This window comes from Camellia sinensis, chromosome 10 (assembly GCF_055761805.1).
Source record: "Camellia sinensis isolate YWXY chromosome 10, ASM5576180v1, whole genome shotgun sequence".
Lineage (NCBI taxonomy): Eukaryota > Viridiplantae > Streptophyta > Magnoliopsida > Ericales > Theaceae > Camellia > Camellia sinensis.
The window spans coordinates 63,039,018-63,062,434 of NC_138970.1; the positions used below are offsets into that span (position 1 = coordinate 63,039,018).

The 23,417-nt window shown below is 38.4% G+C and overlaps 2 protein-coding genes across 3 annotated transcripts in view; both read left to right on the plus strand.

The window, feature by feature from the left end:
- LOC114269673 (uncharacterized) overlaps nucleotides 1–22,222 on the plus strand; it is a 32,006-nt gene extending 9,784 nt beyond the window's left edge. The window contains exons 2-11 of one of the 2 annotated variants that reach the window (XM_082891528.1): nucleotides 6,256–6,306; nucleotides 6,620–6,659; nucleotides 6,747–7,136; nucleotides 7,224–7,436; nucleotides 7,560–7,656; nucleotides 7,763–7,870; nucleotides 7,961–8,218; nucleotides 8,328–8,396; nucleotides 8,508–8,606; nucleotides 21,745–22,222. In XM_082891528.1, the coding sequence (XP_082747654.1) occupies nucleotides 7,654–7,656; nucleotides 7,763–7,870; nucleotides 7,961–8,218; nucleotides 8,328–8,396; nucleotides 8,508–8,606; nucleotides 21,745–21,894 (687 nt within the window). In that variant the 5' untranslated portion in view covers nucleotides 6,256–6,306; nucleotides 6,620–6,659; nucleotides 6,747–7,136; nucleotides 7,224–7,436; nucleotides 7,560–7,653 and the 3' untranslated portion in view covers nucleotides 21,895–22,222. Of the gene's footprint in view, nucleotides 1–6,255; nucleotides 6,307–6,619; nucleotides 6,660–6,746; nucleotides 7,137–7,223; nucleotides 7,437–7,559; nucleotides 7,657–7,762; nucleotides 7,871–7,960; nucleotides 8,219–8,327; nucleotides 8,397–8,507; nucleotides 8,607–21,744 lie in introns of those variants that run through there. The other variant, XM_082891527.1, reaches the window with a different exon arrangement.
- Nucleotides 1,206–5,248, plus strand: LOC114278890 (uncharacterized). The gene is made up of 7 exons (XM_082890114.1): nucleotides 1,206–1,217; nucleotides 1,304–1,386; nucleotides 1,586–1,699; nucleotides 1,783–3,199; nucleotides 3,437–3,954; nucleotides 4,159–4,443; nucleotides 4,525–5,248. Exons 1-7 carry the CDS (start codon nucleotides 1,206–1,208, stop codon nucleotides 5,246–5,248), a joined length of 3,153 nt encoding a protein of 1,050 aa, XP_082746240.1.
- Nucleotides 22,223–23,417: the final 1,195 nt, after the last annotated feature.

Here is a 23,417-nt window from a genome sequence, read left to right on the forward strand (position 1 = left end):
GGAGTCCATCCCCTATCTCCTCCCAAATAAAAGCCGGTTTAGAAGTCCATCCCCTATCTCCTCCCAAACCGTGGAGTACATCCCCTATCTCCTCTCATACAATACAATGTATATAAACAATTATCATATACACGATCAATCAATACACAAATTCGATGTATTATTCCAACCGTCATATTCAATGACATATTCAACCGATTAGTTTTATTTCACCTAATCATCATGCAGTGTCTACAACAATCAATAAGCTCATTTTAAAACCCAAGATATACATATATTGGTCAAAATTGCAAAACCTCTCTTTATTCAAGTTGAAACCCTAACACCCAAAATCACCCAACTTCAACATTAAATCAAAATGACCAAAAGTTTATGTCAAAGATCATAAAAATGATTAGTTATCCCTACCTCAAATGGAGAGACCAAATGGAGAAGATGAAGGATTTCGAAGCCAATAATTTTCGAATCAAAATGAAGAGCAAGCCATCCATTCCTCTTCCTCTCAAGATTTCTCTTTTGTTCTCCTTCCTCTCCTTTAGTCGAATGTGTGTGTGTGTGAGTGTTACTAGTGTTTGCCATGCTAGGGAATGGTGATATTTATAGGCAAACCTGGTGTAACATGGCATAGAAGCCCACTAGTTAGAATTGAAAAGTCAAGTTAGGATTTATTGGTTCATTAAAGCCCACTAATAAATACTAGTTTGATTATGGAAAGACACTAGTTGGATTATGAAAAGACACTAGTTGTCATTAAATAAATACTAGTTGGATTATGAAAAGACACTAGTTGTCATTAAATGAACATTAATAAGGATATTAAATGAACTACTAATAAGGATATTAAATGAACAAGTTTGTCATAAAAGCCTACTAATTGGAATTTGAAAGGACAAGTTTGAATATGAATGGACCATTATGAAAATTTAATGGACACTAACCCTTGGTTTCCAACCACAATCAACTTGTTTTCCCAAACACACCCAACCTGTTTCAAACCTGCCCAACACGACCCAAGACTCATATACAAAGAGTAAAGGATGAAAACAGTAATAAAACAACAACACATCCATGGAACCGAGTCTGAAATACAATTAAACAATGAAGGGAAAACCGGGATCGCTATATAGATTGGACAAGAATGATTGGAAAAACAAGAAATGATAATATATTTTATCAAATAAGATTTAATAGAGAAAATTATTTAGATGGTGCTTTCTGTAACCCTTGCAATTATACCCATATTTGCTTTCTGTAACCCTTGCAATTATACTCAAACCTTGTGATACTTGTACTTCTGCTCCAGATTAAATCTAGTAGTACTGCCGTTGAATCCATTGAGTACCAGATTCCTCACTGCATCAACCCCTTGTCAAAATTAAAGACACAGTATGGTATAAAAGCATAAACTCTTATGAACTAAATTGGTATGCCCAACCAATAGTAGTGACTAACATCAATTCCTATTAACATAAACTCCTAGTAGACATATGTATGGTTTATATAATTTAATTTATTTGTTTGGTTGACAAGAAATAGAATTGTAGTGCCCTTACTTTAAATTTTTGCTTCCCTCTTCTTTCATTAGAAATGGACTCATTTACTTGGGTTTGGATCCAGAGATTACATGTAGCTTTAAGCACAATCGTATCCAAGAGATTACCTGGGTCTACATGGATAAATCTTGGGTGCATCTTTCAAGGTTTTTTTTCTCAAACACAATAACTTTTAAGCTTTTATATGGTCATTTTATTGGAATAATAAAGTTTGATGTAAAATTATCAGAGTGTCGAAGGATTATCTGGATGGAGCACGCAAATTCGTAGATATAGCTAAGGCGAATGTAAGGAATCCCGAAATGATCATTTGCCCTTGTAGAAATTGTCGAAATCTATCTCACCAATTTTGCGAGATTGTGTACGAGCACTTGGTCATGGAAGGGATGGATCCTAAGTATACTTCTTGGTTCCTTCACGGGGAACAACTAATTGCATCATCACATCAGGAAGATATTGAAATTTCAGATACATATAAGATGTTCAGAGACGTGCATTTTAAAGATGATGATTTTGCAGAGTCTACAAGTGAAAGTAGAGAGAGAGAATTAACACAATCATTAGAAGATATTGACACTCCTTTATATCCAGGGTGTACAAAGTACACTAAATTCTCAGCAATTGTTGCTTTATACAAGCATAAAGCTGCACATGATCTTTCTGATGAAAGCTTTGATGAACTTCTTCGAATAGTGTCTGATATGCTACCAGAAGATAACAAGCTTGTCAAATCTATATATTCAACAAAAAAGATGCTCAAAGCCTTTGATCTAGGATATAAGAAAATCCATGCTTGTGTGAATGATTGCTGTTTGTTTAGAAAAGATTTAGAGCTTAAGGAGACGTGTCCGAAATGCAATTATTCATGTTGGAAAGTGGATAAACGCACTAAGATGATTAAAAAGGGGGTTCCTGCGAAGGTGTTGCGATTTTTTCCAATAATACCAAGATTTAAAAGGATGTTCAAGTCGTCACAAGAGAGGGCAAAGCAATTAACGTGGCACTCCTCTCACAAAAGCCAAGATGGCAAGATAAGACATCCAGTTGACTCATTGGCATGGGAATCAATCAATCAAAAGTGGCCTTCTTTTGCATCAGATCCACGAAACCTTAGACTTGGTCTTTCAACAGATGGGTTTAATCCTTTTGCCAATCTTAGCTCAAAGTATAGTTGCTGGCCAGTGATATTAGTTACATATAACCTTCCCCCATGGTTATGCATGGCAAAGGAAAATATCATGTTGACATTACTAATTCCAGGGCCAAAGCAACCAGGCAACAACATAGATGTTTATCTAGAGCTGCTTGTGGAAGACCTAATAGAATTATGGACTAATGGTGTCAGGGCTTATGATGCAGCCAACAACTCCATGTTTAATTTGAAGATTATTTTGATGTGGACAATAAATGATTTTCCAGCTTATGGAAACTTAGCTGGATACACCATAAAGGGAAAAGTTTCTTGTCCAATATGTAGTACTGACACATGTTCACAATGGTTGATTAATAGTAAAAAGACTGTGTACATGGGCCACAGGCGATTTCTTGCACCTGACCATCCATTTCGGATGAAAAGAAGTTGGTTTGATGGAAAGCAAGAACTTCGAGGGAAGCCTAAACCATTAAATAGTTCTGATGTTTTCAGTGTAGTTAAAGACATTGAAAATAATTAGGGAAAAGCAACAAAGGAGAGAAAAAGGAAAAAGTCCCAGACCATCAAAGAAAAAGAGCCAGTTTGTGTTCAACCATGGAAGAAGAAGTCCATATTTTTCAATTTACCATATTGGGATGTAAGTCTAAAGAAAGTAGAATTCCTATTTTCAAAATTAGTTGAATTTGTTATTCTTATTTTTTATAGAATGAATATTTGATTGATGTTACAGGCATTACTTTTGCGTCATAACTTGGATGTAATGCACATTGAGAAGAATGTTTGCGAAAGTATCATTGGCACACTATTGAATGTGAAGGGGAAATCAAAGAATGGCCTTAAAGCTCGTAAAGATTTGGAAGAAATGGGCATTAGACAAAAATTGCATGTGGAGAACAGAGGGACTCATTTTTATTTGCCACCGGCATCACATACACTTTCAAAAGTCGAGAAGCAGATCTTTTGTTCTAGGTTACTTGATTTAAAGTTGCCTGATGGTTATAGCTCCAATATTGCTAATTGTGTTTCATTAGAAGAGTGCAAGCTGATAGGCCTCAAGTCACATGATTGTCACGTCTTGATGCAACAGTTGTTGTCAGTAGCATTGAGAGGACTTTTACCAGAGGGACCAAGGAATGCAATATTTCGATTGTGCACTTTTTTCAATCAAATATGTCAAAGAGTGATTGATAGGAATAAATTAGAACTACTCGAAGAAGATGTTGCTGAGACTTTATGTATGTTGGAAAGGTTCTTCCCTCCATCATTTTTTGATATTATGGTTCACTTGACAATCCATCTAGGACGAGAAGCTCACATATGTGGACCAGGGCAATTTCGTTAGATGTACTCATTTGAAATGTGAGGTGTATATCACTTTTTATTATGTATATATCTATTGATGTATTTGTCAAAAAAGCTATTAACCTGAATATTAATTATATTATGGTCTAGATATATGAAGATACTTAAGGGATATGTTAGGAATCGTGCAAGACCCGAGGGATGCATAGCAGAATGCTATATAGCTGAAGAGTGCATGCAATTTTGTAGTGGGTACATGAAGCAAGCAACTGAAATAGGTGCTCGACATAACCGCAATGAAGAATTTGAAAATGAAACAATACTAGAAGGACGTCCGATTACGTTGGGGAATTCAATCATGATACCTGATGATATGTTACAAATTGCTCATTGTTGTGTGTTGATAAACAGTTCTGAAGTCCAACCATATTTAGAGTAAGTATGATAACATAAACATCTATTACTAATTGAGTGTTTATATGATATATTTATCTCACAATTTGCCTTCCTTATTAGAATGCATGCAGAGGAGCTTAAGCTTTTGGACAGACATTTCTTGAGGGATGCCGCTCTACTACATTCTAGACAAATGGACACTTTTTCTAAGTGGTTGAAAGCAAAGATTGAATCATGTGGTAATGAGGTTTCAGATAGATTGAAATGGCTTGCAGCTGGCCCAAGAAAACATGTAATGTCTTATTTGGGCTATGTCATTAATGGGCATCGCTTTCATACAAGTGATGTCCAAAGGTCCACACAAAATAGTGGTGTTTCCATTGAAACAGAAACTATTTGTCGATCTAGTAAAAAAGACATTGCACAAGTTATTGAAAAAATCTGTTTCTATGGGGTTATCAGAGACATAATTTTGTTGGATTACTACAAATTTCAAGTTCCTCTATTTAAATGTGACTGGGCAACTACTGGAAACAATGTCAAAGTTGAAGATGGATTTACTTTGGTCAACATCCAACAAGGACGAAATCCATTTGAGAGAGATCCATTCATTCTAGCATCACATGCAAAACAAGTGTTCTATTTGAGGGATAATGATACATCTAGTTGGGAAGTTGTACTTAAAGCACCTTCAAGAGGCTTTCATGATTTGGATATGTATGATGAAGATGCCTATATGCCATCTGCACCTTTAGATGCATCTAGACTTGGTGCAAATACTAATGATGACGATGAGCACTACGTGAGGATGGATTGTGAGGGTGTGGAAGTGTTGCATGATTAATGAGAAGTAGGAACATTTGATTTTCATATAACTGAATGCTTATTGGGCTTGACTATATGCCATCTACACCTTTAGATGCACCTTTAGATGCATTTATTTTTTCAATATTATAAAGAATTTATTGTTTGGCTTATAAAGAATTATTGTTTGGCTTGTAAAGTTGTATGTATTGATGTTTGATTTGAAATTTATGGTTTTTTTAAATTTTATATTGGCCATACCGTTTGTGACCTGTGGACGGATTGTCTTGTGCTTATCATTAGGAAATGTGTCTCTTATAATTTCTCGTAATGTTTTAATTTTAATGTCTACTAAGCTTTCAGTATGCTATTTAGGGAAATGAGAATGAGACACATGAGTATATAATTAGATCTTATATTTTTGATAAATGAAATGGTATTACCATGAGCTGATACATTTATATTCTTAGGTTGAACCATCTGCCCAAGAGAAAAAATTCCCATTTTTGGTTCACAAACATTGTGTTTAGATTTTGTATTTAGCTTTTGTTCACAAATAGAAATCAAAGTTCAGAGGTGGCTGATATTGATTATTATTTTGTTTGCATGTTTTGGCAACTTCTGTTTTGGATAATCAGGATGTAGCCTTTCTATCACCTGCCCTGTTGTCTTGCAGATTATCTCCATTGTTGTGTGTTGTGAGTGTTTAAATGCCAAAAAACAAGTTTTATGTGCCAAGGGTCTGGTTGATTCACTGTTGGAAAAGGAAAAGAAAAAAGAGGCACCAAAAAAGCATTGCTGGTGCAATTTTTCAGAAAAATAAATTGAAATTAAAGGTCGCAAAAAACCACAGGAAAAAAAAAAGAAAAATTCTTACAAAAAAATGGAAGAGATTAATATCTTCTTTGTATATATGCTTTTGAGGCCATTAAAGGAAAAGGTAGCATTTTGGCATTTGAGAGGATATGTTACTTAATATATAATTGTCAGTTTATTTGTGTCTATATTTTTATATTTGGTGATTTAATTTTAATTTCATTTATATAGGAAGGTGTTGTAGAGGGAAAGACTGATGATGCAGATATCAAGTCTGAAAAGGTAACCGAGAATGCAAAAGATAAAGAACAAGCATTCATTTTACCTTATTTATTTATATAGTAAATATAGTAAGACTAAAACACTAAATTATTACACCAAACATTCATTTTACCTTATTTATTTATCATTGTCTTTAACTATCATTTATAAAACATTATCCATAATATATCAAATCATATTGCATTTTTATTAATACCATTATTCCAAAAGTTCAAAATTAACCAAAACTTGGCCCACCCGGCCCCATCCTGTTGAACTAATTTATTGTTGTTGATCTAATCGTTATTGTGAATGCCCATGTTCTTATTAACAGTTGAATCTTGAAATTGTCAACTAGCAAGATGATTGGAGAGGTATTTTATTTCTCATTTAACATAAAATTGAATTTATAATCAATTGTTGTCCACATTATTTCTTATTTTTCCTTATGTATTGCACAGAGTTCAAAAAAAGCTGAGAAAAGAATTAGAAAGGAGCGTGAAGCTATAATTGCTGCGACAATGGATGAAAGAAGAAGTGCATCATTCAGAATTTTAGATGAATGTTCTACTTCTCCACATGTTGAATCACATGATATGGAAGGAGTTGTAGACTCCACTCAAGTACCAAAGAAGAAAACTAGGGGGGCATCAAAGTTAAAGATGCATGACAAAGGAAAACAAAAGTGTGATGAAATTGACTTCAATGAAAGGAATCAGCCTGTGGGACCTGAGTCAGTTAAACTATCGACTTTAGAAGGGATCTTGGCACGAGAGATGGTGCCAATAACCATAGAGAGATGTCCTGATATTCCAGAAGAGGTTAAAGACAAGCTATGGGCTTGTGTGAAGGTAACATATATTTATTTAATTCATTATTATACTATCAACTCAAGTGTTTTTCCTAATCACTAAATTTTTGTTTAAATGCAAATGCAGCTTAGATTCAAAATACATGATTGCAATAGGAAACACATCATGCAAAAGTTTGGCAGATTATGGCGCTCACACAAATCTAAACTATCACGAAAAATAAAACCTCTTGGTAATAGTGCTAAGCTAGCACACAAAATTGTCCTCACCAAACCTGATAATGTAGAAATGGTTGAATGGAAAGCATTTGTGAAACAACGAACTTCCAAAGAATTTAAGGTAAGTTTCCTCATAGAAATTTTCTAACTTTATGAACTAATTAGACCAACAAATTTTCTCATAGTGATTCAATTATGAATTATTAATCATATAAATTATGACATTCTTCTTTTGTATATGTAGGCAAAGAGTAAAAGATTTAGGGCAATGAGAAAAAAGCAAACCCTCTTTCACACCATGAGTCATAAAGGTTATGCACGATTAATTAGAGGATGAAATGGTAAATTTAAGAGTGATTCAAGTAATTTTGTAAATTGGGTATGAAGTATGGTTACTTTGAGATTGTTTTAATCATGTTGATTTTCATTTTCTATTTTATTTTCTAGAGAAGAGAAAGTCGAGCACCATCATCCATATCAAGAGTTGATTTTTGGATTAAAGGGCATACGAGGAAGGAAGGAAAATCCATGAATGAAGTGCTTGATGCAAATGTGGTACCAATATCACTTCATTTTTTATTTTTATTTTTTGGTATTATAATTTGCATTCACATCAATTTATTAAGACATGCTTTATATTTTTAGAAAAATGTTCAAGAACTTCATAAGGCTTCTACTGATGAGGGTCCAAAATCTATAAAAGATGATGCGTTTTTTCATACTTTTGGTCCCGAGCATCGTGGGAGTGTACGAGGGCTGGGATTTGGGGCATTACCATCTAAGGTTGATGCACAAGTACACCAAAATGAGCACGTGAGAAAACTTGAAAGCAAGGTGCTGGACTTAGAACAACAACTCGATGAGATAAGAGCCATGCTTATCAAAGAAAGAAGGCAAAATGATGTAAGAGGAAAAGCTAAACATGATAATATAATGTCATGGCACATAATTTGTTTGTCTTTAATTGGTTATTTTATATTTAAATCACTTGCATGTTTATCTTTGATTGTAGGGTACCAATCCCTCCCAAAGAGGCTCCAATCTACTCCAATCTACTCCTCATGACAACCTTCCAACTTCAGTGAGTGAAAATGATATTTTCAAAACATTTTTATCTACTTTTCATGTCTTTAATTGTTGGAATTATGTGGTAGCTATATGCTTAATGAAGTGTTTTTTTATGGTTTTTTAGATGAATGAAGTTGGTTCTATTACTGAAAGCATTGAAGCTATGAAATTATCTAAACGTGGTGGTTCTTCAATTGCAAACCTTCCAATTGGTTTAGATATGGTAAGTTATGCTGTTTTTAGAAGTGCCTTTTCTTTCTTTCTTCAAAGTCCATTTGCAGTTTACTACTGGTCTTGTAGTGCAGTCTTTCCTGAACTAATCAAAATTATGGGTCCTATGTTACTTGGCTCAAGGCTTGCAAGGGCTTGATCCTGATGTTAACCCCAAGGATTTAATGACACACTAGTTAACAACTCATATAGTCTGTAGATAAAGGTTAGGCATTGGAAATTTAAATATATTCTAGCCAGATGATGCTTGACCAGAATTAGATTTTGGAGCACAAGTTTTTACTACTCACACTCAAAGCCAACATGCTGACACTCTGAATGTAATACTCCCTAAGCCTATTTTTTTTAGGGTATTCAATGCATTCAATGACATTGACATTTATTTATCGACACTTTCCATGAGAAACAAATATAGAATGAACTCACTTTGTGGGACAGATAGAGTATGATGAATGGTTGTACTTCAAAAAGAAGAAAAAAAGATCACAATGGACTGAACTGTTTTCCCCTCTTCAAAAAGGTCACATTGTATTTGGCTTGACTAGCTTCTTCGTCTTTTCTTTTGTTACGAGACAAAGAGGAGTTAAGATATGTTTGTTGCATTAACATACCAAGCCAATATTATTAATCTAGTGGGTGTATGTTCTGTGTTGTAGATAATTTATTCACAGAACAAGAACCTCATGCCTTCTGGTGTTATTTAGATGAATTTGTTACGAATATAGATCCATTGCTCTCGAGTAAGGATACACATGTGTGTTTACTGGTTAACAACAGCCATGCACCTTCCATAGCCAACCAAGGTTTTAAATGGGATAATTTCCCACAATTTCTTTTACAAAAACACATCAGAGATGTGTCTAACCTTAACTGTTTTGGGGTAGTTAACTAAAATCAAGGATTAGAAAGTATCCGCATTTTTCACTTGGGCTAAGTTTGTTTAGGATGAAAGTGAGGGAAAGAGAAAAAAAATTTAGCTTTTTATGAGTTTGCTTAGCATGAATGTGGTGGAAATTAGAAGAAGGTTAATTTTATTATACAACCCGTATTAGCATTGTTACTACCTTTTTAATTTCCTGCACAAAACACAATAAAATTTGAATGTGTCTATATAAAAAGTTATCTATAACTAATATTTCAAAGTTCTCTATATTTTTCTTGCAAAATTTTCATCATAATCAAATGCTTGCAAGAAAATATATTTTCTATCTTTTCTTTCACTTCATTTTCTCACTTTCACATTGCACAAATTTTTCTATATAGTTGTATTACACTACACTTTTGTTTCATACAAATTTTACATCAATAAAGATGAGACCAACAAGAAAGAGGGAGGGTGCTATATGATGGTGGGCTTCTATATAGTTGTATGAATATCTATGATGTCTCATACACAGACAAATGAATGGATTTTATTTCCATCATCTTCTTTGCATCAGTGACTTGGCAACCCCTTCTTTCCATCCTCTCTAACGAGTCCTTGATTCCCACATCGCAGTCAGTCTCTTTTGTGCCAACAAAACTGCTTCTGCTTTTTCCCTTGCCTCTTCACAAGTTTCCATCCCTGAATTGCACTTGTCTGCCTCCTTTTGATATTGGAATGTAATCTTCGTGGCCTCAAGCAGTGCCATGTCGGCACGCTGCTGACTTTCCAAAGCTTCAGTTTCCCGTAGCTTCAGCTCCTCGGACAAAAGCTTTGCAAAGTTCTTTTCTATGTCTTCACTCACTTCAGGATCATGCTTCGCACAATCTGTATGAAAATATGGCCAAACATAACAAAGAAATGACGAAATTCTTAAAAGTCAAACACCTGTATTACACTGCACTTTTGTTTCATACACAGATTCATGATAGTTGTGAGTCCTAGATCTCAGAACAAGCAAGTTGGAAAATTGGGCAGAGATGTAACTGAAGAAATTGATATGATCTAGGATTACTCACATCAAATTGTAAAAGCATAACATAATGTAAACCTTGTAAGAGCTAGGTATGCATAATGATGAAGAAACCACATTCTTAAATAGGGAAAGCCATGTCCCAAATGTCCCCAACTTTTTGCACATTGTTTGCCAGTAATTCTACATTTAAAAGAAATGAACTAATTTAAATTCTCACAAAGAAAGTAAATTAATCAATTTTTTAATTGTCATCTTTACAGTGCAACACATGTACTTATCTAATTTGTTAATGAGCTAATCCTAAAGTGATCCACTGAAGATTGTGTTGTGGTTGAGGTGACAATAACGTTGTGATCCACTGAAGATTACACAGTTGAGATTTAGAATTTAAAAGCAAGAGAAATTGGTTGGGTTGAGAAATAGAGAAGATTAAATTTGATTAGTAGAGATGCATAGAAAAGTATAGCGATCCCGGGTTTACCCTTGTTGAACAGTGATCCGGACATGTGTCCGTGGATGTTGGTAGTTGTTTATTATCTTGTTTGCATCCTTTTTACTTCGTATTTGAGTTATAGGATGTGTTGGGCAGGTTTATTACAGGTTGGTTGTGTTTGGGAGCCTAGTGTTGCTGCCCAGATTTTTGGACCTTCGCTCGAGCTAGGAGATGGTCGCTCGAGCGAGAGTTGAGTTTGTGTCTGGTGGGTCGAGCCAGAGTGGCTTCGCTCGAGCGAGCGATGGCGTCTGGTTCTGGACCTGAGAGTTGCGTTTCTTGGCTCGAGCGAGATTTTCTTGGCTCGAGCGGTCTGGTTTGTTCTTCGCTCGAGCGAGAGGTCGGTCGCTCGAGCGTGTTTCTGGTTGCAGACCTGAGGGTTTGAGTTGTTGGCTCGAGCGAGGACTTCTTGGCTCGAGCGAGAGTTTTCTGTGTCTGGTCGCTCGAGCGACCAAGTCTTCGCTCGAGCGAGCGTGTTTTATATCAGCGGACAGTAGCGTTTTGAACATCACTTTTTCACTTTCTTTTTTTGATCAAACCCTAGATCCGAGACCCTCTCTCTCTAAACTTATATTCTCTCTAAGAATTGATCTCCCTAGAGTGTGAATCTAGCCTAGGGCCTTTGTTAAAAAGATAGAGGGCGTTGAGAGCTTTGTTTTAATCTGAAAAAGTTGGGATTTGGAACACGTTGATCTTCGAGTCTTCATCTCCTTTTTGGCTCAAACTTCGAGGTAGGGATATCCTACTCCTCTCTATGGATTTTGTCTTTAAATTTTGGTATTTTGAGACGTTGGGGTTGGTTTGGTAATTTTGTGAAAGTTTGGGACTTTTGTGCAATTTTACAAAAGTTGGGGTTTTATTCATAATAAGCCTAGATGCATGTTTGGCATAGAGAAATGGAATAAATGTTGAATCATTGATGAAAATGGGACCTAAGGGTTAAAATGTTAATTATGGAAATTGGCCTAATTACATTGTTTAATTAATTGGGATAATTAATTGAGAAGAATGAGGAAATGAAATGTTGATTGAATATCCATTGTGCATTTATTTTCTGTTTAGAAATAACTGCTTTGGGCTATCGGTGGAGGATAGTCGTGATTGTTGTAGACAATGCATGATGATTAGGCAAACGGAAACTAATCAATGGAATGTATCATGGAATTTGACGGTTGATAGAATACATTAACTGTATGTATTGAGTGATTGTATATAGAACCAATGTGTTTGTATACATTATGTGTAGAGGAGAAGATGGGGGATGTACTCCGCGGTTTAGGGGAAGATAGGGGATGTACCTCTAAACCGGATAGTGTTGGGAGAAGATAGGGGATGAACTCCGTAGATACAGCTCATATGCTTGTCTAGAGAAGTGAAGATAGAGCTCATATGCTTATCTTTGTGAAGTGTGGATATAGCTTATATGCTTATCTGTGGATATTGTTGTTATACATATCTGTTGTAGAATGTGGATATAGCTTAATTGCTTATCTGAGAATGTGGATATTGTTGTTATACATATCTGTTGAGAATGTGGGTAGTGCTTATATGCCTATCTGTCGAAAAAGGGAAAATGAAAAGTAATTTGGACTCATAAGTCGTATGACATAAATATGTGATTTATGTGATTGTATCAGTGTTGGCCATCTATCAATTGCTAATCTTTTAGTCATTGTTCATGGTTGGTTTAGTATATTTCTACTGGGCTGTGGCTCACCCTATATGGGAATATCATTTTCAGGTACAGGAAGCATGCCACCTCCAAGGACATAGCTTGGGAGGCTAGAGGCGGACATACTTTTTGTCGTTTTACCTTTTTGATGTATTACATGTAAATTCAAGCCAAGGGCTTAATGTGTATGAGTTAGTACTCTTTTTGTTGTAACCAAGTGTTAACTTGGAAAGTTGTAAGCCCGTAGGGCATTTGCTTTTGTTGTTAACATGTAATACTTATGTAATGGAATTCTGATAAATGTAAGAATGTGGAACTTTTACATATCAACGCATGTCTTATTTGTTGGGTTTAATGTTATTATTTTGAGGGCGTTACAACTTGGTATCAGAGCGTACCGGGTTCGAATACTTTGGGTACGTGGGAAGTGATTAGGATCACAATGGGTTTGTCTCGCTTGATAGAGACTTAGCTGTAGTATCATATGCTATGTGCTTAATTAATAACATGTTTATGTGACTATGTGGGTATGGGATTTAGTTTCTAGAATGTTGATTGGATCCTTGGGTTTCTGGGAGTCTTGTTGGAAAAGCACTTGATCAATGCTATTTCTAACCGGAACTCTAGTAACGACTCGGGACTATCATTATCCGGAAATGAAATTCGTAAGTGCTTATGTGTTTATGTGCTTATGTGGAGTGAATTACAGTTGTCCATGCATTAGGACGTGAGTGTTTAGTTTCGGCACATTTATGAATGTGCTAATGTTCTGTGTTACCTTTATTAGGATGTCAGGACGAGGAAAAGGTGCTAGGCGTGGTAGACCTGTGAGGCAGGAAGTACCGTTACAGGGTGAGATTCCGGCAGTGCAGGAGGGAGTTGGCCAGGCCAATGTGGCCGAGCCAGTGGGTCAGCAGGCTATGGGTGCCTTGGCCAGAGAGATAGCAGGAGCTTTGGGTATTCTTAGAGCTGGGAATCAGGCCGCTGAGGCAGGGCCTTCTTTCTTGAAGAGGGAGTTCTTCCGGTCTAATCCGGATGAGTTTATCGGGGATCCAAAGGAGCCACTGAAGGCTGATGAGTGGCTAGAGCAAATGAGTAAGACGTTTGAGATGCTTGGCATCGAAGACGGAGCACTGAAAGTGACCTTGGCATCCTTCCAACTGAAGGGAGATGCGGGTCAATGGTGGAAGTACGAGAAGGCTCGTGTTGGTGGTACTTGGGAGGCATTTGTGAATGCTTTTCAGGAGAGGTTTTTGTCTGCAGCAGCTAGGGAGAAGCTGAGGGATCAGTTTAGCCGGCTTAATCAGCAGGGCTTGTCAGTGGCCGAGTTTGAGGCTACCTTTACTAGTCTGTCCAGGTTTGCACCTGAACTGGTGGCGTCTGAGGAACGCCGTTGCTATGAGTTTGAGCGGAAGTTAAGGCGGGGCCTCAAGTTGAGGGTTGGTGGGTCTTACATCCGAGAGTATAGACACCTAGTGGACGCTGCAACTCATATGGAGCTCATGATACAGGAGGAGGATGAGGGGCAGAGAGGCTCCAAGAGGAGCCAAGATGGCCAGGGTGATGGCAAGAGGCAGAGGGGTTCTAACCCTCAGCAGTCGCAGGGTGGTGTTGCTAGATCGACCTTCCCAGTGCCGAGTGCAGGCTCCGGGAGAGGTGGTCAGAGGGAATTCACCTGTTACAAGTGTGGCCAGCTGGGTCACAAGGTTTCTGTTTGCCCGCAGAAGGGTGGGGGTCAGAGAGCTGCTTCTTCTTCAGCTAGACCGTAGAGTCAGAGTTTGGGCAGGGGGCAGCCCTTGTCTTGTTATCAGTGTGGACAGCCTGGGCACCTGAAGAGGTTTTGCCCGCAGTTGAGTGCCACTTCGGGGGCGTCTGGTTCTAGGCAGACGCAGGGTTTTCAGCCAGCTCAGTCTGTGCAGGCCTCGAGGGCCAATCCGGGAGCTTCGTCATCCCAGTCTGTGCAGCAGTCTTTTGCTCCGAGAGGTGAGCAGGTAGACCAGGGGCCTACGGGGCGCGTGTATGCTGTTACCGCGCAAGATTTAGTACCAGCTCCATCAGTAGTGAGAGGTACTTTTCTGTTTTGCAACTCGGTTGCTAATGTGTTGATAGACACGGGTGCATCTCATTCTTTTGTATCTGCTGCAATTGCATCTGTTTTGGAATTGGAGTTAGCACAGTTAGCATCTCCTATTTGTGTGGTATCGCCTTTGGGTGGTGAGTTGATCCTGAAACAGGGTGTTAGAGGATGTGATATAGAGGTCGCCGACTATAGGCTTCCTTTTCCGTTTGTTGTCATGCCTATGAAGGGTTTTGATGTTATTTTGGGTATGGACTGGCTATCGTCATACCGGGCTGTTATCGATTGCTACCGCCAGAGGGTCACGTTATGTACCTTGAGCGGGGAGTGGTTCCATTTCTTGGGAGACCGGGTTGGTAGTGTTTTGCCACCGGGGTATGATTCGCGAGGGCGAAGTGAGCTTAGTGGTCTACTTGCTAGCTTTGAGAGTAGTGAGTGTGATGAGACCCAGGTTGTGTTGCCGAGGGTGCTTTGTGAGTATTCGGATGTCTTTCCCGAAGATCTTGTTAGTTTGCCACCTCACCGAGAGATAGAGTTCTCTATTGATTTAGTGCCCGGCACGGCGCCGATTTCTATGGCACCTTATCGTTTTGCTCCAGCAGAGTTGGTTGAGTTGAAAGTTCAGCTCCAGGAATTGCTAGATAAGGGTTTTGTTCGCCCTTGTGCTTCGCCGTGGGGAGCACCGACCTTCTTTGTTAAAAAGAAAGATGGTGCCTTAAGATTGTGTATTGATTACCGGAAGTTGAATCGGGCTACGGTTAAGAATAAGTATCCTATGCCCCGTATAGATGATTTGTTTGACCAGTTGAAGGGTTCCCGTTGTTTCTCTAAGATAGACTTGAGATCGGGTTACCACCAGTTGAGGGTCAGGGAGGAGGATATTCCGAAAACGGCTTTCCGTACGCGGTATGGCCATTATGAGTTTCTGGTAATGCCATTTGGGCTTACCAATGCACCGGCAGTCTTTATGGACTTGATGAACCGGATTTTCCGGGAGTTCTTAGACCGATTTGTGGTCGTCTTCGTGGACGACATCCTTATCTATTCGCCTTCAGAGGAGGAGCACGAGGAACACTTGAGAGTGGTGCTTGAGTTGCTTAGAGCCCATAGGCTGTATGCCAAGTTTGGGAAGTGTGAGTTCTGGCTGAGAGAAGTCAAATTCTTAGGCCATGTGGTATCCGGAAAAGAGGTGTCTGTTGATACAGCCAAGGTTGAGGCAGTGCAAGATTGGGCACAGCCTAAGAGTGTGTTCGAGATCCGCAGTTTTCTGGGATTAGCTGGGTATTACCGTCGGTTTGTGAAAGATTTCTCCAGGTTAGCGTCACCGTTGACTAGACTGACTCGGAAGGGAGTCAAGTTTGTGTGGAGTGAGACTTGTGAAAAGTCGTTCCAAGAGCTGAAAGTTAGATTGACCACCGCTCCGGTGTTGATTATTCCGGAGAGAGGGTTAGGTTATGCGGTTTATTGTGATGCCTCACGAGAGGGTTTGGGTTGTGTGTTGATGCAAGAAGGAAAAGTGGTAGCTTATGGCTCACGTCAGTTGAAAATACACGAGAAGAATTACCCCACACACGACCTAGAGTTAGCAGCAGTGATCTTTGCCTTGAAAATCTGGAGGCACTACCTTTATGGTGAGAGGTTCGAGGTGTTCTCGGACCACAAGAGTTTGAAGTATCTGTTTACCCAGAGAGACTTGAATCTGAGGCAGAGGAGGTGGATGGAGTTCATCGAGGATTATGATTTTGAATTGCATTATCATCCGGGAAAGGCCAATGTTGTGGCCGATGCCCTTAGTAGGAAATCCATTAGTGATGTAGCTTGTATAGCCATCCGGGAATGGGAGATGTTGGGTGCACTTGGCGAGTTTGATTTGCTATTGGGCGAATCTGTTGAGGCTGCGGCCTTGTTTTCGGTTGTTGCGCAACCTACACTTGTGACTAGAGTGTTAGAGGCACAGAGAGGTGACCTAGAGGTAGAATCCCTCCGTGAGAAGATCTCCAGTGGGAAGGTTGAGAAGGGTTTGACGGTGTATCCCGACCTGAGTGTGAGATACCGAGACCGTTTGTTTGTGCCGGAGTCTTTCCGTGAGGAAGTACTCCGAGAGTTTCACCATTCGCGCCTTGCGGTGCATCCAGGAGGTACTAAGATGTATCAGGATTTGGGTCGCCAGTTTTGGTGGCGGGGTATGAAGAGAGATGTGGCTATTTTCGTATCGAAGTGCCTTACTTGCCAGCAAGTGAAGGCCGAACATCAGAGGCCAGCGGGTTTGTTGCAACCCTTGCCTATTGCCGAGTAGAAGTGGGAGCATGTCACTATGGACTTCGTTGTAGGTCTTCCGAGGACTCAGCGGGGTAGTGATGCTATTTGGGTGGTTGTAGACAGGTTGACTAAGTCGGCGCACTTCATTTCTATGCGCGTGAGAGATTCGGTGGATCATCTTGCCGACTTGTATATTCGGGACATAGTGAGATTGCACGGGGTCCCAGTGACGATCGTCTCAGATAGAGATCCTCGTTTTACTGCTAGGTTGTGGCAGAGTTTGCAGAGTGCCTTGGGCACTAAGTTGACCTTTAGTACGGCTTATCATCCTCAGACTGACGGGCAGTCCGAGCGTACTATCCAGATCCTCGAGGATATGCTTCGGGGTTGTGTCCTGGACTTCAGTGGGACGTGGGAGAGGCACTTGCCCTTGGTAGAATTTGCCTACAACAACAGTTTTCAGTCTAGCATCGGTATGGCACCGTTTGAGGCCTTGTATGGCCGACCGTGTAGGTCTCCAGTTTGTTGGGCCGAGGTGGGTGATGCACCTTTGTTGGGTCCGGAGTTGGTTAGGGAGACGACGGAGAAAGTTGAGCTTATCCGTAGGAGGCTTGTTACAGCCCAGAGTCGACAAAAGAGTTATGCCAACCGTAGGAGGAGACCTTTGGCGTTTGAGATAGGTGATCATGTCTTTTTGAAGATATCACCTAGGCAAGGTCTGATGAGGTTTGGGAAGAGTGGGAAGTTATCCCCTCGGTTTATTGGTCCTTTTGAGATCCTTGAGAGGATTGGCGAGGTTGCTTATCGGTTAGCCTTACCGCCGTAGTTGTCCGGAGTGCATGACGTGTTTCATGTGAGTATGCTTCGGAAATATGAGCCAGATCCATCACATGTGTTGGATTGGACCGATTTAGAGGTAGATGAGGATGCCTCGTATGAGGAGAGACCGGTTCGGGTCTTGGATAGGCGGGATCAGGTCCTGCGTGGCAAGACCATTCCTTTGGTGAAAGTCTTGTGGAAACATCACGGAGTGGAGGAGGCCACTTGGGAACGTGAGTTGGAAGTCCGTGAAAAATATCCGGACTTGTTTGTAGATATGTAATCTTGTATTTAAATTTTGAACAATTGTTGAACTTAAGAGCTTTCATATATGTCTTAAGTTGTGAAACATTTAAAATGTTTTGGTTATTTGGAAGTATGTTTTGGAACTTGCCTCATATGGAAGTTGAATGTGACACTATATGTGTTGAATGTATTGTTGAAATTGGAAAGATAATGCGTAATGTTAATGCATGTTGAAAGTACATATGTTGTTTACATATTGTGAGATACCTCTTGTTAAATGGAGGGGATGACCGGTAATGGGTCGAATTAATTGAATGTTAAAATGTAACATTGTTTAAAATGGAGGAAAACTTGTTTTTGAAAACTTGTGCTTAATTTCGGGGACGAAATTCTTTAAGGGAGGGAGGTTATAGCGATCCCGGGTTTACCTTTGTTGAACAGTGATCCGGACATGTGTCCATGGATGTTGGTAGTTGTTTATTATCTTATTTGCATCCTTTTTACTTCGTATTTGAGTTATAGGATGTGTTGGGCAGGTTTATTACAAGTTGGTTGTGTTTGGGAGCCTAGTGTTGCTGCCCAGATTTTTGGACCTTCGCTCGAGCTAGGAGATGGTCGCTCGAGCGAGAGTTGAGTTTGTGTCTGGTGGGTCGAGCCAGAGTGGCTTCGCTCGAGCGAGCGATGGCGTCTGGTTCTGGACTTGAGAGTTGCGTTTCTTGGCTCGAGCGAGATTTTCTTGGCTCGAGCGGTCTGGTTTGTTCTTCGCTCGAGCGAGAGGTCTGTCGCTCGAGCGTGTTTCTGGTTGCAGACCTGAGGGTTTGAGTTGTTGGCTCGAGCGAGCATTCTTTCGCTCGAGCGCACTTTTGAGTTTTTGGCTCGAGCGAGGACTTCTTGGCTCGAGCGAGAGTTTTCTGTGTCTGGTCGCTCGAGCGACCAAGTCTTCGCTCGAGCGAGCGTGTTTTATATCAGCGGACAGTAGCGTTTTGAACATCACTTTTTCACTTTCTTTTTTTGATCAAACCCTAGATCCGAGACCCTCTCTCTCTAAACTTATATTCTCTCTAAGAATTGATCTCCCTAGAGTGTGAATCTAGCCTAGGGCCTTTGTTAAAAAGATAGAGGGCGTTGAGAGCTTTGTTTTAATCTGAAAAAGTTGGGATTTGGAACACGTTGATCTTTGAGTCTTCATCTCATTTTTGGCTCAAACTTCGAGGTAGGGATATCCTACTCCTCTCTATGGATTTTGTCTTTAAATTTTGGTATTTTGAGACGTTGGGGTTGGTTTGGTAATTTTGTGAAAGTTTGGGACTTTTGTGCAATTTTACAAAAGTTGGGGTTTTATTCATAATAAGCCTAGATGCATGTTTGGCATAGAGAAATGGAATAAATGTTGAATCATTGATGAAAATGGGACCTAAGGGTTGAAATGTTAATTATGGAAATTGGCCTAATTACATTGTTTAATTAATTGGGATAATTAATTGAGAAGAATGAGGAAATGAAATGTTGATTGAATATCCATTGTGCATTTATTTTCTGTTTAGAAATAACTGCTTTGGGCTATCGGTGGAGGATAGTCGTGATTGTTGTAGACAATGCATGATGATTAGGCAAACGGAAACTAATCAATGGAATGTGTCATGGAATTTGACGGTTGATAGAATACATTAACTGTATGTATTGAGTGATTGTATATAGAACCAATGTGTTTGTATACGTTATGTGTAGAGGAGAAGATGGGGGATGTACTCCGCGGTTTAGGGGAAGATAGGGGATGTACCTCTAAACCGGATAGTGTTGGGAGAAGATAGGGGATGAACTCCGTAGATACAGCTCATATGCTTGTCTAGAGAAGTGAAGATAGAGCTCATATGCTTATCTTTGTGAAGTGTGGATATAGCTTATATGCTTATCTGTGGATATTGTTGTTATACATATCTGTTGTAGAATGTGGATATAGCTTATTTGCTTATCTGAGAATGTGGATATTGTTGTTATACATATCTGTTGAGAATGTGGGTAGTGCTTATATGCCTATCTGTCGAAAAAGGGAAAATGAAAAGTAATTTGGACTCATAAGTCGTATGACATAAATATGTGATTTATGTGATTGTATCAGTGTTGGCCATCTATCAATTGCTAATCTTTTAGTCATTGTTTATGGTTGGTTTAGTATATTTCTACTGGGCTGTGGCTCACCCTATATGGGAAAATCATTTTCAGGTACAGGAAGCATGCCACCTCCAAGGACATAGCGTGGGAGGCTAGAGGCGGACATACTTTTTGTCGTTTTACCTTTTTGATGTATTACATGTAAATTCAAGCCAAGGGCTTAATGTGTATGAGTTAGTACTCTTTTTGTTGTAACCAAGTGTTAACTTGGAAAGCTGTAAGCCCGTAGGGCATTTGCTTTTGTTGTTAACATGTAATACTTATGTAATGGAATTCTGATAAATGTAAGAATGTGGAACTTTTACATATCAACGCATGTCTTATTTGTTGGGTTTAATGTTATTATTTTGAGGGCGTTACAAAAAGAGAGTCTAATTCCCAAACTTGTATTTGTATTGGGTAGCAAGATGGTTAAGAACCGGAGCTTCATTTGATTTGCCAATTCACAATTTGAATGATATGATAGTTCCGATAGAATAGAAACCCCCAAAAGAAAAATAATAAAGGAAGAAAAATTCAGTTGGAGTGTGAAAAAGGAAGAAATGAAGACATTATTATTGTGAGAGTGAAGATAATCCATAGAATAAAATAGAGCAGAGCAGAGCAAAGCAGAGCATAGCAATGAAACCCAGACAGACAGAAGCGATGATCAGAAGAGAAGAAGCCAATAATAAGTAGGTAAATTAAACAAAACCAATAACATGAACAGGGGCGGTCTACTTGAAGGAATCAAATCAATCATGAAAGAAAGAAAGTCCTATTGGGTTGGGTTGGGTTGGGGTTGCAGATGTAGCCTGGAAGAGGAAGGTGAATAGTTTTTGAGAGAGAAAGAGAGAGAGAGAGAGAAAGAGATGAGAAGGTTAATTTATTATTAATTTTAAAATATATTTGGGGTATTTGGTTGTTGTTGGGTAGGTTGTAAAGTCAGTATAAGAGAGGGAGTGGAAGAGAGGAGAGAGAGAGATGTTGTCTGTTAGTGCAACTTGGAGCGTAATATGTATGTATGTATGTATGTATATGTGTATGTCTGTTAGTGTAACTTGGAGTGTAGTATGTATGAGATTGTTAATGAGCCAATCATAAAGTGATCCAATTCATATTTTTTCAGACATTCAAATGTGTCTTAATAATACCTCGGATTGCAATCAGAGCTCGTTTCTTGCCAAATCTCACTACTTTTGGTGAGAAATGAAACCTATAAAATAAAATTAAAGTTCTCTTTCTTTTCATTTCTCACTGTTTCCAACTTATTAGAGATCCACTTGAATTAGAATGTCCATTTAGTTTTTATATATTCATCAGGTTGAATAGACTCATAAGTGTGACCATCTCAAAATATGTATTCATCAGGTTGAAATTTTCTTTTTTGACATTGATGACATATGTAAGTTCGTTCTCGTTGAAGCTTTTTGACACTTTCATTTCCTTTGTTGAACAAATACTTCGTAAATGGGATGAATGTTATGCAGTATGCTTATATACTCTTAATTTTTGTAGGATCAAAGTAATGGTGTGTCGAGCTTAGCAAATGTCAAATGCAAGTTGTTGCATTGGGAGGGGTCAAACTTGGTGGTTGCAGAAGGCCAAATTGCATCAAGGGATCCCAAGTCAAAGGCGCATCATGCAATTCTTGGACCTTTGTGTTGAAAAGTATAGGTGAACCACGTAACAGTCAACGTGCCGTTGTTTCGTTCTACTCATGAGATGTATGATCTTCAAGATGCAATAGGAAGTACAGTTGCATGGCCTAGTCAATTCATTCTTTTGGACGAAATATTGGACTAATTGATTTACAATTTGTAGTTATACTTTTTGGATGTTTAAAGTCCTATTTTGGAGATTAGTGAATCTTATGATTTGGATATTTTTTTTGATTTGTATGTTTGAGATTGTTATCAGCTTGATATGATAGAAGTTGAGGATAAAAATTAGTATACAGGTTATTTGGTGTATGGATATTAGGTTTTTTTGCTTACCTCATAGTTGTTGCTTATGCTTGGTTTATAACAGGTTGCATTTTATAAGCTATTGTCTACATACGGTTAGGCAAGGTCATGTTCCTATATATATATATATATATATTATATTAAAAATAACTTTCTACGGCATGCAAAATTATGCCGTGAAAAGTGTAATGATTTATGGCATGTAAGAAAATGTCATAGAAGATTATATACAGCATACAAGGCATGTCATAAATATATTAAAAATGACCTTCTACAGCATATAAAATTATGTCATGAAAAGTGTGATGGCTTATGACATGCAAGAAAATGTCGTAAAATACTATATACGGCATACAAAGTATGCCATAAATATATTAAAAACAATCTTCTACGACATGCAAAATTATGTCATGGAAAGTATGATGATTTATGACATGATAAAAATGTCGTAAAAAGTTATATGCGACATACAAAGTATGTCATTAATGTTTAATTTAGTACTTTTTACAACTTTACCTGCATGCCGTAAATGACGCTCAACTTTCCACGGCATGTCATATAACAGCATTTGTGTGCATGCCGTGAAAGAGTTTTCACGGCATGCATTGCAAGCCGTAAAAAGTCAATTTTGTTGTAGTGATCATATGAAAATGTTTGCTAATTACCAGTTGATGAAACCCCTAATTACATTTGACTTCGAATATCAGGTTGTTTACTTTGTAAATGTTTGTCAGGATGCCTTTTTAAATGACTAGTACCCTCTGCAGATGCAGCACTAAGTAAACGTGCACAATATTTACATTTTGCTTTAAATGTAATTGTGTCATCAGGATTATTTATAGATATTTATTTAAAATGTTCCCAAATACTACTACTTCTGCTCCTAGATGATGATCCAACTGTTGGAAGAGAGATATTACAAGGAGAATCAACAGATTCATGTGGTGTAGTATATGTATCAACATTGACATAAACATTAGGTATATTAGGATCCATAGTAATGCAAGTAAAACAATATATAAGAATTAACAATTAATTTAAATAATGTGTAAATTCAATCAGTAAAAAATAATAATTAATATATGTGCATAAATAATTAATGAAAAAAATGAGTAGTTAATAAATTTAATTAAACTAATTAATGTTATCGACTGGCGAATGCGATATAGAAATTTTCTTCTTCTGCTAAAAGTATCTTGTTGCACAATTGCAATTGTCACTTAG

What these genes read in the sequence shown, in the direction of transcription:
- LOC114278890 (XM_082890114.1), top strand. An exon ending in ACTTTATGTATGTTGGAAAG is followed by an intron (nt 3,955 to 4,158) that starts GTTCTTCCCTCC and finishes ATTATGGTCTAG; the next exon opens with ATATATGAAGATACTTAAGG. An exon ending in GAAGTCCAACCATATTTAGA is followed by an intron (nt 4,444 to 4,524) that starts GTAAGTATGATA and finishes CTTCCTTATTAG; the next exon opens with AATGCATGCAGAGGAGCTTA.